At 44.2% G+C, this 14,054-nt stretch overlaps 1 protein-coding gene across 6 annotated transcripts in view; it reads left to right on the forward strand.

The window, feature by feature from the left end:
* Positions 1–14,054, forward strand: part of HTT (huntingtin) — a 193,793-nt gene that overhangs the window by 108,967 nt on the left and 70,772 nt on the right. For all 6 annotated transcript variants that reach the window (XR_005215820.1, XM_037829303.1, XM_037829304.1 and 3 more), the window contains 7 exons: positions 1,398–1,453; positions 2,418–2,566; positions 4,163–4,299; positions 6,023–6,139; positions 7,308–7,430; positions 7,734–7,969; positions 9,009–9,151. Coding sequence is in view for 5 of the 6 variants with exons in the window: in XM_037829303.1 (XP_037685231.1) it covers positions 1,398–1,453; positions 2,418–2,566; positions 4,163–4,299; positions 6,023–6,139; positions 7,308–7,430; positions 7,734–7,969; positions 9,009–9,151 (961 nt within the window). In the remaining variant the exon portion in view is untranslated. The remainder of the gene's footprint in view (positions 1–1,397; positions 1,454–2,417; positions 2,567–4,162; positions 4,300–6,022; positions 6,140–7,307; positions 7,431–7,733; positions 7,970–9,008; positions 9,152–14,054) is intronic.

Here is a 14,054-nt window from a genome sequence, read left to right on the forward strand (position 1 = left end):
GTGACCTCCCGAGCTCCTGCTGTGTGCCGAGTGCTATGCCCAGGGCCTGTGAGAAGGACAGCAGGGATGGCACTCTGCCTTCCCCCTGCCATGCCGAGGGGATGTGGGCTTGTTCCTGTGTTGGCCAGGGTCACCCCCACCCTCAGCACCCGCCTCTGCGCAGGTCCCTTTGAACGTGGGTGGTAGCGGAAGGGAGAAGATGCTCTAATTGGGCATCTTATTCCTTACCCAGTTTCAGGAAATGGGATCCTCAGTTGGCCATTAACTGAACAAATCAGAAGTAGGAATTTATCAGTCAGGAAAACTCGTTAAAAATTTACACAGAAGAGTTAATTAAAAAAAACAAACAAACAAGGAAAAAAAAAGATGTAGTGCCCCCTTGAGGAGCCTGTGGAGAATGCAGGGGTATTCGCCTACCCCACCTCCATGGTTGCTAACATGACCACAGACATAGGGGACTGGTGGTTTGATGGGTTGGGCCCTCTACCACAGGTTTTACCCTTGGGAAGACGGTTGCTGCAAAGGAGAGGCTAGGCCTCCCTATAATTGTGCCTAAGAGCCTCCTCCCGAATGCCTCTTTGTTGCTCAGATGTGGCCCTCTCTCTCTAGCTAAGCCAACTTGAAAGGTGAAATCACTGCCCTCCCCCCTACGTGGGATCAGACACCCAGGGGAGTGAATCTCCCTGGCAACGTGGAATATGACTCCCGGGGAGGAATGTAGACCTGGCATCTTGGGACGGAGAACATCTTCTTGACCAAAAGGGGGAAATGAAAGGAAATGAAATAAGCTTCAGTGGCAGGGAGATTCCAAAAGGAGCCGAGAGGTCACTCTGGTGGGCACTCTTACGCACAATATAGACAACACTTTTTAGGTTCTAGCAAATTGGAGTAGCTAGCAGTAAATACCTGAAACTACTAACTACAACCCAGAACCCATGAATCTTGAAGACAATTATAAAAATGTAGTTTATGAGGAGTGACAATGTGACTGGGAAAGCCATAAGGACCACAGTCCCCTTTGTCTAGTTTATGGATGGATGAGTAGAAAAATGGGGGAAGGAAAAAAACAAACAAAGGCACCTAGTGTTTTTTTTTTTAACTTTAATTGCTCTTTTTCACTTTAATTATTCTTGTTATTTTTGTGTTGTGTGGTAATGAAGGTGTCAGGGATTGATTTAGGTGATGAATGCACAATTATGTAATGGTACTGTGAACAATCGAATGTACGATTTGTTTTGTATGACTGCATGGTATGTGAATTTATCTCAATAAAATGAATATAAAAAATTTACACAGATAAGGAAGAAGAAATGTCAATATGATGTTTTTATAAATAATCTAGTTTACATATTTTAATCCTATAACTTGATGTGAAAATTTTATTTTTCTGCCTATAGGTGTTTATTGGATTTGTGCTAAAACAGTTCGAGTACATTGAAGTGGGCCAGTTCCGGTAAATAGTATTTTGTTATTTTTAGATTTCTTGTCCTTTTTATGTACTTACGTGTCATTTTAGATTATTAAGATGAACATTTACTTCAAAGGATCCTTAAGCATTTTTGTTAGATATTTTTTCAATGAAAATATGATTAACATGATGTACATTTTTGTTTCTCTTAAAAATTAATGGATAAGTATCTCAAGACCAGTAGTCCTGCATCTGGGAATTACATGTGTTGTCTGATTTCCTCTCACGTTTTAAAACATTTAATTAGGATGGTTGATTGCTAAATGGAATTTCAAGTGAGGGAGCACTAATTTTTTTAAGTCGTCTTAGAGAATCGTATCCAAGAAAAATTTTCTTGGATAAAATTGTCTTTAGTAAAAGCTGATTACTATGCACTTTGCTTATGTTAATTGCAGCTTTTCCTGGCTAGACGTTAAGGTTTTAATATTTCTTGCTATGCCAGCTATAAGCTTATACATATAATTATTGAAATTAAAATTCTTTAGTTTCTGAAGTACTCAATAAATAATTAAGGAAACAAAGTACAAAAGGGAAATTTTCTGACGCTCTCGGGTCTAGAGACCCAGTTTCTTACTCTGACGTGATGGCCCAAGTGTGCGATGTTGGGCAAGTTACCTTTTCTCCTTGGAGTATCGGTTTCTTCAGCTGAGTGACGGGGCAGAGGGAGAGCTACAGACCTTGCACTTCCTGGGCACCAGTGCTGTCAGGTGCTTCCCCACACAGCCTCCTGACCTTTGAGCCGGCATCTCTCCAGGTGGGGGGGGGTGGACCCCCTGGAGATGCGGGAGCTGGTCGAGGTTGATGGGATTAAATTAGGTGGCCAAGGTTCCTTATATTAATGTTCTCTCTCTCTCTCCTTGAACCTTGAATCATGAGTTATTTTATGTTTGTATTGATTATGTATCTTAATTTTAAAAGGAAGTGTCTAAATGGATGTTTTTGTTTCCAGGGAATCAGAGGCAATTATTCCAAACATCTTTTTCTTCTTGGTATTGCTGTCTTATGAACGCTATCATTCAAAACAGATCATCGGAATCCCTAAAATCATCCAGCTCTGTGATGGCATCATGGCCAGTGGGAGGAAGGCCGTGACCCATGGTAACGGGGCAGCCCTTTCACTGTGGCCGTCAGTAATCATGGTGTGCTCCACAGTGTTAGTCTCTCCTCACACCCACTTCCAGCCGTTTAAAGTTATTCTGCACTTCGTAGGGGCTGCATGTGTATGCGTGTGTGTGCATTTGCACATGCATGTAGTGGTTGGAGATGTTAAAAAAAAGTAGAGAGCACGTTCTTTACTCTTAGGAGTTTCTAATCTATTTAGGGGGAAAATGCAAGAAACAATAAGATGGTCTAAGGTGCAGATAGATTATGAGCATAAATATTCTCATTTATCAATATGAAACAAAAGTGTAAAAAACCCGCTTTCCACATTGTCATAAATCAATTGTAAGGACATTTGATTTATTTTCCAGTAGTATTGGAGGGTATAGTTTGACCTGAACTCAGGACTTTCTGTTTAGCTTTATTATGTTTTTAGAAGCTTAAATATGGACCATAGAAAATGGTCAGCTGCCAGAGCAGCCTCCTCAACTTGTGGAATGAGATTGTGTGGTTTTGAGATTGAGCTGAAATCTGTCCTTGAACTTGTTAAACCGATCTCTCCGCATTTCCCTCCTGGCTTCTCTCTGGCTCCTTTGCTGTGACATGTAGGCTTTTGAACTTTGAACTTTGTAACTCAAGGTACATCCTAAGACCTTTGCAAGTGACACTGTGACATATGATATCCTCCATGAAGTGTTCCTGCAGTAGAGCAGAGAACTGAGCCACACTGAGAGGCAGGTCTTGGCTGCCGTCTACATTTTCACACTAGTGAAGTGAGTCATTCTTTCCCATGGCCTCACCAATGCTTCAAATTCAGGCCTCAGTAAAAGTGCAGATCACCCACACGTGTGGACTTGAGGGTCCCTGGAGAGAACTGGAAATTCACGTGGTGAATGTCCTTGAACGGGGAGTCAGGAGGCAGCCGGCCCGGGACTTTCTACTGGGAGGCAGAGGGTGGGCCTGAAGACTGGAACTGTCACGTGATCTTGGTAGCACGATAGGGCTGCAACACCTTCTCTGGGTGGAAGGTATTTCTTATATAGCTTATTCATTGTGGCTGTGTTAGACTAAAGAATTTGATTGCTGTTTTGCATAAGGAAAAGACTTGGGGAAAAACCTCTTTATCTAATGAGAGAGTGAGTTTAATTACTTAAAATAGCATGGAAAGCTAATGATAGTATGACTGAATGTATTCTGTTAAGAAGCATTTAGCATCTTTTCAGCTAAATCTTTAAGTAGATTATGCATGAGGTCAGGTTTGTTGCTATTTTTGGTTAGTTAGAAAGTTGTTTGTTTTTTTTTTTTAATTGCCTTTTGCATTTATATTCCCTTTTTCCAAAAGTGATGTTATGTCCTGGAAACCCTAGTTTTCTGTTTTCAGAAGGCCTTCACCAAACAAATCAGTGTTCAAAGGAAGTGCCTTAGCCTTCCATAATGGTATAATAACTTCATAATACTTCCTTTTGCTTGTTGATAACTTGAATTTAACCCTTATCATAAACCAAGTACAGATTGGGGTTTTGTTTATTTCTTGAGTATGTTTTGGAAATGTTAAGAGTTGTTCCTAAAGTCATGTGTCCTTTGTTTACACAGCCATTCCGGCTCTGCAGCCCGTCGTCCATGACCTCTTTGTGCTAAGAGGAACAAATAAAGCTGATGCAGGAAAGGAGCTGGAAACCCAAAAAGAAGTGGTGGTGTCGATGTTACTGAGACTCATCCCATACCATCAGGTAAGAGGAACAGGTGGTGATGGTCACGATACCGTTATTATCCCTGTGCAGACAGAGGGAAGTGCCACACGGTCCAGCTATTGGTTAAACAATGAGTATGACTGTGAACATGCTCTGGGCTCTCCTGGGAGCTGGGGCGATAGCAGAAAAGCAGAAGGTTGAGTAAGCATCTGACTTCAAGGTGCGCACAGTCTTCTGGGGAGACCATCCAGGCCTCACCTCACAGTCAGGAAGTCAGTCAAGGTCCCCAAGCCAATTAATTGATAAAGTCTGTCAAAATGGTAGAATTCTAAAAATGATATGATTCTGAAGTAATCCAAAGATTATAATTGTACATTTATTTACCAATATTTTGATGTAGGGCCAAGATCTTTTTTCTTGGAATGAGTTCTAGTTTTGTTTTCCTTTAACTGAAGCAAGAATTTCAAGGCACTTTCAGGTGTTCTGAGTGCAGAAATCTAGCTTTTTAAATGACTTTTCTTTTAACTAGTATATAGTGGCCTAGCCCTCACTTGTTTTGGCAGTGCTGTTTAGCTATTTGCCTTTGAGTCTTTACAGAACCATAAACTCTTTTCTTAGAAACAGCACTTTCTTTGTCCAGTTATATTTTGATTAACCTATGTAATATTTAATTAAATCACTTAATTACGATAAAAAGTACAATTGCCATGTAAGAGATTTGAGAATAAGCAATGGACTTGTGGCAAGCACAGCTGAGTTGGTGGGTGCTGTTATCAGCCCCGGGCATTAAATGGGCCCCAGGCATGCTTTGCAGAGAGAACAGAGAGGGTCAGCTTATCTGGCAAGGTCATTAAGTAGAAGTTGGTAAACAGGGTTTTTACTGGAATTAAATGCAGAATTCTCGTGTCGTGTAGGCACTGCACGGGTCCCTTGAAGAGAGAAGGAGGTATCAAAAGGGGTTGTCAGGGCAGGCTTTATGGAGATTGGACTTCATTTGGGTGTGTCTTTTTCTTGAGAGCAGTTGTGTATCATAGACCAGGAATTGGCAAACTTTTTCTATAAAGGGCTGGAGAGTAAATAGTTTTGGTGTGGCGTGCCACACAGACTCTGTCACGACTTTCAACTCTGCCTTTGTAGCATAAAACCAGCTGTGGACAAAAAGTCCATGAATGGGTGTGCCTCTGTTCCAGTAAAACTTTATTTACAAAACAGGCAGCAGGCCGACCCTGTTTCTGGCCTTTGCCCAGTTTTCAGTACCTCAGTAGGGAAATACTTTATCACTAGTAAACTTGGGCTTGACCCTGCATAACCCTTTTGAACCTAAGTACTATTCTGTAGGAGATGACCATTGCAAAAAACACTGAACTGAAATTAATGTACATGAAAGTACTAATGCGTCTGCGGAATATTTTAGTCAAGGTTGTGTGTGTGTTTTGCCAAGTGTGAAAGTAGGTTTTTTTTCCTGTTGTTGCCTTTTCTCTGATTGTGAATCAGAATTATCCTGGACAAAGTCTGCAGTCTTCACACATCCTCAAGGAGTTGGCGCTGAGCTGCCTTGCATTTCCTTCTAGTTTCCCCACATTTTGTATGTCTTAAGGTGGGGGATTGCATCAGTTTCATGAGGTCCAAAACTGATCTGCCTCATCGGGGATAGCATTTGTTTTCATCTTAGAGGCTTCCAGCTGAGCCGAATCAGTGTGAGAGATGGTAACTTAGTAGTGAAACGGTGGCCTTTATGATTCTGCAAACATGCTTCTTTCAGGTGTTGGAAATGTTTATCCTCGTCCTGCAGCAGTGTCACAAGGAGAATGAAGACAAGTGGAAGCGGTTGTCTCGACAGATCGCCGACATGATCCTCCCAATGCTGGCCAGACAGCAGGTTTGTCACCAAGGCCTCAGCTTGTCAGTGTGGGGTGGTCATCACACATTTAGAAGAGGAGTAAGGGAGTAGGTGGCTGTGATCAGCTTCTCATTAAATTTTCATAGATTCACACTGTAGAAAACTGATGCTAGTTAGCAGGGCCAGGCACGCAGTGAATGGGGTTTTGTTTATTCTCACACAACCCTCTTGAATTGGTGTTGTCTTCCTACTTTACAGGCGAGAAAACTGAGGTTAGAGGTGTTACTTAGGTTACCCAAAGTCACACAGCTGGAAAATTGCAGGCTGTGGTTGGATCTGGGTCTGACTCCAAAACCCATATTCTTTGCTATTTTGCCACAATGCCTCTTTCATTCTGGTCAATCAAGCATTTTTATTTGATCTTTAGTGTTTTGTTTTGTTTTTTCCTTACCGCTTCAAAAATCATTGAATACTTATCCTTCATTTAGTCAGAATTTCTGTAATGCAAAAAGGTGATGGGTTGTTTCCCCCAGGCGGTGGAAGGCAATGATCTGACTCTGCCATCTGGGGTGGAGCCATACCTGCCAGCAGGGGTCAGAGATCAGAGGGCTGGCCCCTGTCGCAGCAGCAACTTGGTAACCAGGGTGTGTGTGAGGGTGCCTTGAGTGCAGCAGTAACTTGCTCAAGATGGTCTACCAGAAATCTCACTGGCTGCCTGGCAGAACTTCAGGTTGCATTTTGAACGGAGTCAGCAGATGCATGTATGCTCATCTTGATTATCCAAGCTAAGGAAACAAGTACTATAGATAACACAGAATCATTCATGATTCTTGGCATTTGGAGAGGCTGGCTGGCTGAAGAAGAAGTGAAAATTCTCTCTCTTCTCCCTTGAAAGTCTTCAACTGATTGGGTTAAATCCAGCTGATTGAGTTATCTGGTTTCAGAAATCACTCCCTTCCTGATATAATCCATCACAGCTGCAGTCAATTGACTGATGATTTAATAAACCAGCCTTCTGGTTGATTAACCAGCCACAAATGTCCTTGCAGTAACATTAGGCCGGTGTTTGCTTGACCAGACACCTGGGTACCTCACCTGGCTGAGTTGATACATGATCCTAACCATCACAGGTGTGTAACTTGATTAGTATAATGTTGGCATTTTTATTGGCTTACATGAAAACTTTTGTGATTTTTAATTGCAACAGATGCATATTGATTCTCATGAAGCCCTTGGAGTATTAAATACTTTGTTTGAAATTTTGGCCCCTTCCTCCCTCCGTCCTGTGGATATGCTTCTGCGAAGTATGTTTGTTACTCCGAATACAATGGTGAGTGTTTTGCTTCACAACTGCATCTTAGAATCAAAATTGTATAGTGCAGTGATCTATCAGAGTCACCTTGAGGGCTTGTGAAAACAGATTGCTGGGTCCACCCCTGGGATTTCTGAGTCTGTAAGTTTGTGTTCCCTGCTGATGTTGATGCTGCTTGTCTGTAGACCGCACTGTGGGAACCGATGACTTAGAGAATTATTGGTAGGATGGTAAAATGGGGATGGTTTTCTTTCATGAGGTTGGAATAAAGAAAAGAATATTCTTTCTTTAGCCGTAACATGTTTATTTTCTTCCCTTTAGGCATCTGTAAGCACTGTTCAACTGTGGATATCAGGAATCCTTGCCATTTTGAGGGTCCTGATTTCCCAATCAACTGAAGATATTGTTCTCTCTCGTATTCAAGAGCTCTCCTTCTCTCCATATTTAATCTCCTGTCCAATAATCAACAGGCTAAGAGGAGGGGGCAGTAATTCCACACTAGAGGAGCTCAGTGAGGGCAGACAAATGAGGAATTTGCCTGAAGAAACATTTTCAAGGTGTGATTTATATCTCTTACCTTTAACCAGTTCCATGTCTTTTAGGAAGTCTGTAGTGTTTTGTGATCACTAAGTCTGGAATAACTCCTGGTGCCTCCCAGGCTGGCTCCAGCTCTCTCTCTGTCAGATAAAAGAGTGCATGTAGGTTCTGTCATCTTTTGTCAGTCCATCCTGCCTGTGGCCCTTGGTTTGTACCTCTCCAATATTTCTGTCACATTCTGTCCGGTGGTAGGGTGGCCTCTCCTGGGTGCAGGCAATTCTGCAGGGAATTTAAAATGTAAGAAAACCTACTAAAAGTTAGTCTAATTTTTATTCTTACCATGTGCTGGCAATTCTGACCACTGTCGGTAATAAAATTCTTTTCCCTGCCAGCGTGAGCTTCCCTTGATATACCTGTGGTATCAAATCTTGTCTTCCCTCACAAATTGTTCGAAAGCTCCTTGAGGACAAGAATCATGCTTTAGGGACTGTGAATGCTTGTCGTGTAGACTAGTGTGTATCCCCCTTCACTGGATTCAAAGCATTCCCTATGTGGGGCTCTGGCAATGTGTTTCCTGTGACCATGTTAGCTCTGACTGCAGTTTAGCGATCCCTTAGAGGTTGAGATCAATGGAGATGACCTGTGTCATTTATGGAAATAAACGCAGTAAGACTGTTTTAAGATTCATCGTAGGGAGAGTTTGGTTTTCCCCCAGCTTTTAGAAGCTTCTGTCACATTTCAGCAAATGGTTAAAATTGTTGATATGTTAAATTCTTATAGTAGAATATCAGCTTATGTGTGTATAATGCTTTACCATTTACCATACTTTAAAAAAAATGCTACATGTCATTTTTCTCCTCATAGCAGTCCTTTGAAGATGGACCTTAGAAAGTAAGGGAAGTGATACTCAGAGAGGCAAAGTGACTTAATCCAGAGAGATGGCACTAAATGCCACTTTAACTCTGTTTATTTTGCCTCACCTCTGTTTCCTCTGGGCCTCTCGTAAGTACTTTGAACGAGTTCCCAAATTCACCTGAATCTTGTTCCCTTTCTCTGCAGGTTTCTGCTACAACTGGTTGGCATTCTTTTAGAGGACATTGTTACGAAACAGTTGAAAGTGGAAATGAGCGAACAGCAACACACTTTCTATTGCCAGGAGCTGGGCACGCTGCTCATGTGTCTGATCCACATCTTCAAGTCTGGTAGGTGCATCGCTTGGTCTCTGGAGGGCATTCGAGGCTTCTTTCCTGCACCAGAGGCTCCGAGGGCAAAGGGCCTGTGGGGGCCAGGAGCAGCTTTGCTCACTGCAAATGCTCATTGAAAACACCCAAGTGTTTCCTCCTATTTTAGAGATTTGTAAGGCAGAGATGTTCTGTTGTCTTTAAAAGTGAACATGAATTAAAAAGGATGGTTGGCCCAAAAGAGAAGGCACAGGATGCTGACTGTGCAGCAGGCGTAGGAAGCCACCTACCCATATTGGGGTGGCTGGTAGGCTCCAGGAGGACTGAGGGTTTTTAAGAAGAATCCTTTGCTTTAGAAAAAAATAGCAAGAAGCAGGAAGAATTATTGATAGGGTACGGGGTTGTCTTCTCTCAGCAAGAAAAATAAAGGCAGTTCTGATATCCAGAAAACACAAACAGCCAGTGAGTCATGATCCAAATACAGATCAAACCAAAATGTTTCATGATTTTCAGCAATTGATGTCATGAAAGGTCTCGACACTAAAAATGTTCTCCTTTAAGTCGGCACAGGGGTCACGACCAAGGACCCAGAGAGAAGAGATGTGATCCCTTGAGGCTGCACAGTTCTGTTGGGAACAGTTTTAACATAGACATAATGGAAATGCTCTTTGAGTTTTCACTTTGGATTCAGTATGAAGGAAACAGAGGACTTAATTCCTGAATTATGGTTACAGAATACATTTAAAATGTTTTCATCTCTGAGAAATGTAAAAAGAAACAAACCAACTTAATTTGGAAAGTAGAAGGTGGAAGAAGAGGTGGTGGATGGAAGGGGCACTAGTATTCTCATCTTGCATTGTTAGGGTTATGTGATAAAGGAGTACTAGTAAACTGAGCCTCATTTTTAGTAAGGTAGAATTCATAAATAATGTCTAAGGTTGTTTCTTGTCTCTGAGTCATGAGATAGTTACTCTGCATCTTTCAGATGCAGTGAAGGAGCTCCACCCTAAACCAGAGCAGAAGGGGTATATTGGTTTGAGCTCCTGCAGAGTGCAGGGGTGGTGGCCCCCTTTCGGTATGATTTGTGGTTTGAATTCTGTCCTTGGCGTTGGGCGTTCCTTGTCTCTGCTCTACTTTCTACGTGGCTGCACTCCTTGCTGATCCCGCACGCTCAGGCAGGGTGGCCTCGGGCAGGAGCAGGCCTGCGATCGGCTCTGCAGGAGTCACACACCCGCCCCTGGGTGTCCTGGCCCCCTGGCCCCAGGGGAGATTGCTGGGCGGCTTTGAGGGGTGGGGTTACTTTCCAAAAGGAAGGGAGGAGCAGGCACAGAAACCCAGGGTCTCCAGCAAGCGCGAAGGGCTTATCAGTTAGAATATCAGAATTTTCGAGGCAACCACCCGAAGAACTGAAAACAGAATTGATCAAAAGTGATTGCCTTGAGCGATGGGGCTGGGCACGCCTAGAATCCGAAGCCCTCTCCACTACTGGACTTTCAAACCATGCACATGTTACTTTCATACAAATTAAAAAAAAAAAAAAAAAACAAATAATTTTTAAAGTATATACCTTTAGAGCAGAAGATGTTATCATTGGAGTCTTGATTCATTTGACGCAGCTTTCCTGAGGCAGATACTGTGCTGGCTCCTTACCTACGCTGGGCAGGAAAGCAGGTGTGATTCCTCCTCTGTGGAGTGTGCCAACCAGTGGGAAGGACAACACAGGCGTGATCACAGTGCTTGTTATTTCCTAGGAAGTCCAGGGTTAGAAATAACCGGATAGATAGGAAGTGAGGGTTTTCTGAGGGGTGACCGTGAAGCTGAGACTGAGGGCAAGCAGGGGCTGGCCCTTCCAAGGGAAACGTTCAAGGCTGAGGGAACCGTTGAGGCGGAGGGGCGGGGAGGGCCAGGCCACGCTTGGCCACGCGCAAGAGAGAAGCTCCCTGCCTGCTCCTCTGATCAGGAGCTGCTTGGCACAGGGGCATGGCCAGAATTTAATTTTGAAAATGGACTCAAGTTTCAAGTCTTGTCATTTACCAGCATTAAAAGAATTTCCTTTTTATCTTTTTTAAAGTCTTCTGATTTGTGCTTCTTTCACCCACTGCAATAAGTATAAAGTCGAGAAAACAGTTATGCATTATTGACGAATATGTCACTTTTGCATATCAGTCACTGGAGTACTTTGCTGTGGATTGCTTTGGGTCTGATACCGGGAGACCACTCCCCCTCTCCGGGCTGCTTTCGGCCTTCTTGGAGTAGAAGTGGTGTGTGCTGGGTCCTTGGCACATGCGAGGGGATTTCTTGGCGCTCACTGTGTGTCCTGGCCTGTGGCTCTCACTGCCTCTTCTTTTCTCAAAAGTCGGGGAGATTCTTTTCACCATCTTCTGTGGTGCTAACTCTTAGCACTTCCTGCAGTGATGGGAATGTTCGGATCTGCCCTGGCTGATCCGCTGGCCTCTTGGCTAGAGTGACCAAGGAGCTTCAGTTTTAATTTATTTAATTGTAATTAATTTAAAGAAATTTAAATAGCTACGCATGGCTAGTGGCTACCATATTAATCATTTAGGGCAGGTATATTGAGGAAATAGCATGGAACTTGGTATCAGGACATGTGGATTTTGCTACTAGTAGTATGTTTGGATGTTGTTTAATTGGTTCAACATTTACAAATAAATTGTGTTATGGGTAAATGTCCTTTTCTAGCTCCTTGTATATTTTGACTGCATTTCTTTTAAAGACACTAGGTGGCAGAAGTGCTGTATTTGCTTGGTTTTGAGATAGAATTGGAAGTAGATCATCCTGTACTTTATATAAATAAGGTACACTTAGTATATAAAATTGGTCATTTGTTCTTATGTTTTGCTTAAACAAAGGCATTGACTTCCACTCCTCCAATGAAAATTAAGGCCTTTCAGTGGGTCTATTTCAGGTATTATTTCTTAAACTGGGAACTAGTCTGACTTCTAGTTTTCTGCTGCCCCTCTCGTTGCGGGGAAGGAAATGAATCCCAAAGTTGTTTGTCTAGATCAGATTCAGTCCAAATAAAAGGATGGCCAACAAGGATGTCTGTCTTCCAGCTTACAGAATTTGGAATGTCTGTTATCCCCTTTCCCGGGCAGCTGAGTTGGAAACCCTCCTCCCTTTGCACACTGTTTTTCCCTGTCCATGTCCCCATCTGTGTTGGGTGCTCCTTCCCTGCCTGCCATCCAGATGCCCTCCCAGGGGCAGGTGCAGCAGAAGTCGCTGGCCATTACTCTTTGGGTCCCAGTTGTAGGTCCCAGGGACATGTCCTGAGCTAGTGAGCGATCAGATGAGAGCTAGTGAGGCTGCTGCGTGCTTCTTCTTCCCTCCGGGAGGCCCATCAGCTGAGCATGAGCGGTCCTTCTCTTCCAGGAGCAGAGGTCCGGAGGGAAGGATGGGTGGGCGGGGTGCTCTCCTCTTAGTACTTTCAAAGGTGGGAATGCTGGCACAAAGAGAAGATGGTCCTTCCCACAGTAGTAGAGTGGCTTATTGATCCAGATTTCTGCTTGAGCCGGAATGAGTGCTGCTCGTGGCTTTTACACTGTGAGTGATGGTGTTCTCGGTGTATGGCACCTTTCACTTGTATTGTCCCCATTAATCCTTAGGACAACTCTGTGAACTGTTTTCTTCTTTTACCAGTGAGGCAGCTTGGGCTCTGGAAATTCATATGGTCAGCCGAGGACAAACACCCAAGACTTTTTTCCCACCCGTTGCTCTTTCTGTGATGTGAGCCACTGCTGGGGTGGTGGTGGTGGTGATAAGTGGAGTGCTTCCCGTGGGTCTGGCCCAGGTGCAGTGTGAGGGTGGGTTCTCCTGCGTCCACCCTGTAGCTAGGAGAGGGGGACACAGTGACTAAGGCAGCCAGGATTCCTAAGTGGTGATTCCGGGCTGAGAACCCAGGCGGCTGTTTGCACAGCCCAAGCTCCTCACACTTCATCCTGTCTGCTTCTGAAGAGGGTGCTCTTTCTCTCCAAAGCCTGCTGCCATCATGCCTTTTTCAGTTCCCAGAAGGCAGGGCTAGGGGAGAAGCTAGGTGAACTTTAAGTTGTCTTCTCTGCACACAGTCCTCACCTGCCTGAGCTTTCACTTCTCTGCTGCCACCGCTGTCCCTGGGTGCTTAGCCCCTTCCTCTCTTCCCTTCTGGTTTCCCTCATCTCTCAGTCACACCTGGACACTGCCTGTGCCGCCTTTGCAATCCGGAAGCCTGGCCTTCTTTCTCTGTGTGCCAGATAGCTGACCCCTGATGTCACTAGGCAGCCTCGGAGCTCAGCCAAGCATTCAGCATTACTGTTGAATCAGTTAGGGTACTGATAGCTGCTGTAGCAAATACCACAATTTTAGTGGCGTGACACAAGCGAAGCTTATTTCTTGTTTTTGTGACAGTACAGTGAGGGTGGTCCTGGGCCTCGGGAGGCTCTCCTCTGTGCTGGGACTCAGGGCCCAGGGCTCCTCTCCTTCTGTGGGGCTGCCGCCCCCAGGGCCATAGCCCCCTCTGTGTCCAGGTGGAGGGAGAGGAAAGGGATGATCGAGAGCGCTGCCTGCTTGGTCAGACAGTGACCGACACCACGTCTGCTCGTGTTTCTTTGGTGTGACTTGTCACAGCCCTCACCCCCAAACAAGGAAACTGGGAACCGCTAGCTCCTGGTTGGGTAACTGCTTCCCAGCAACAGCTCTTTGTGGAAGTGGGGAGCACAAATGTTTGCCATCTCTGATAGAGCCATAAGGAAGAGAACCAGGAGATCCCAGGGCAACAGGAGTCCAAGAAACCCTTTGAAGGAGGATGTGATGGTTTGAAGCTGTATCCCAGAAGAGATCACATTCTTTTAGTCCATTCCTGTGGCTGTAGACCTATTGTGAGTGGGACCTTTTGATTAGCTTATTTCAGTTGAGGAGTACTCCAGAGTGG

This window comes from Choloepus didactylus, chromosome 3, assembly GCF_015220235.1.
Source record: "Choloepus didactylus isolate mChoDid1 chromosome 3, mChoDid1.pri, whole genome shotgun sequence".
Taxonomy (NCBI): domain Eukaryota; kingdom Metazoa; phylum Chordata; class Mammalia; order Pilosa; family Megalonychidae; genus Choloepus; species Choloepus didactylus.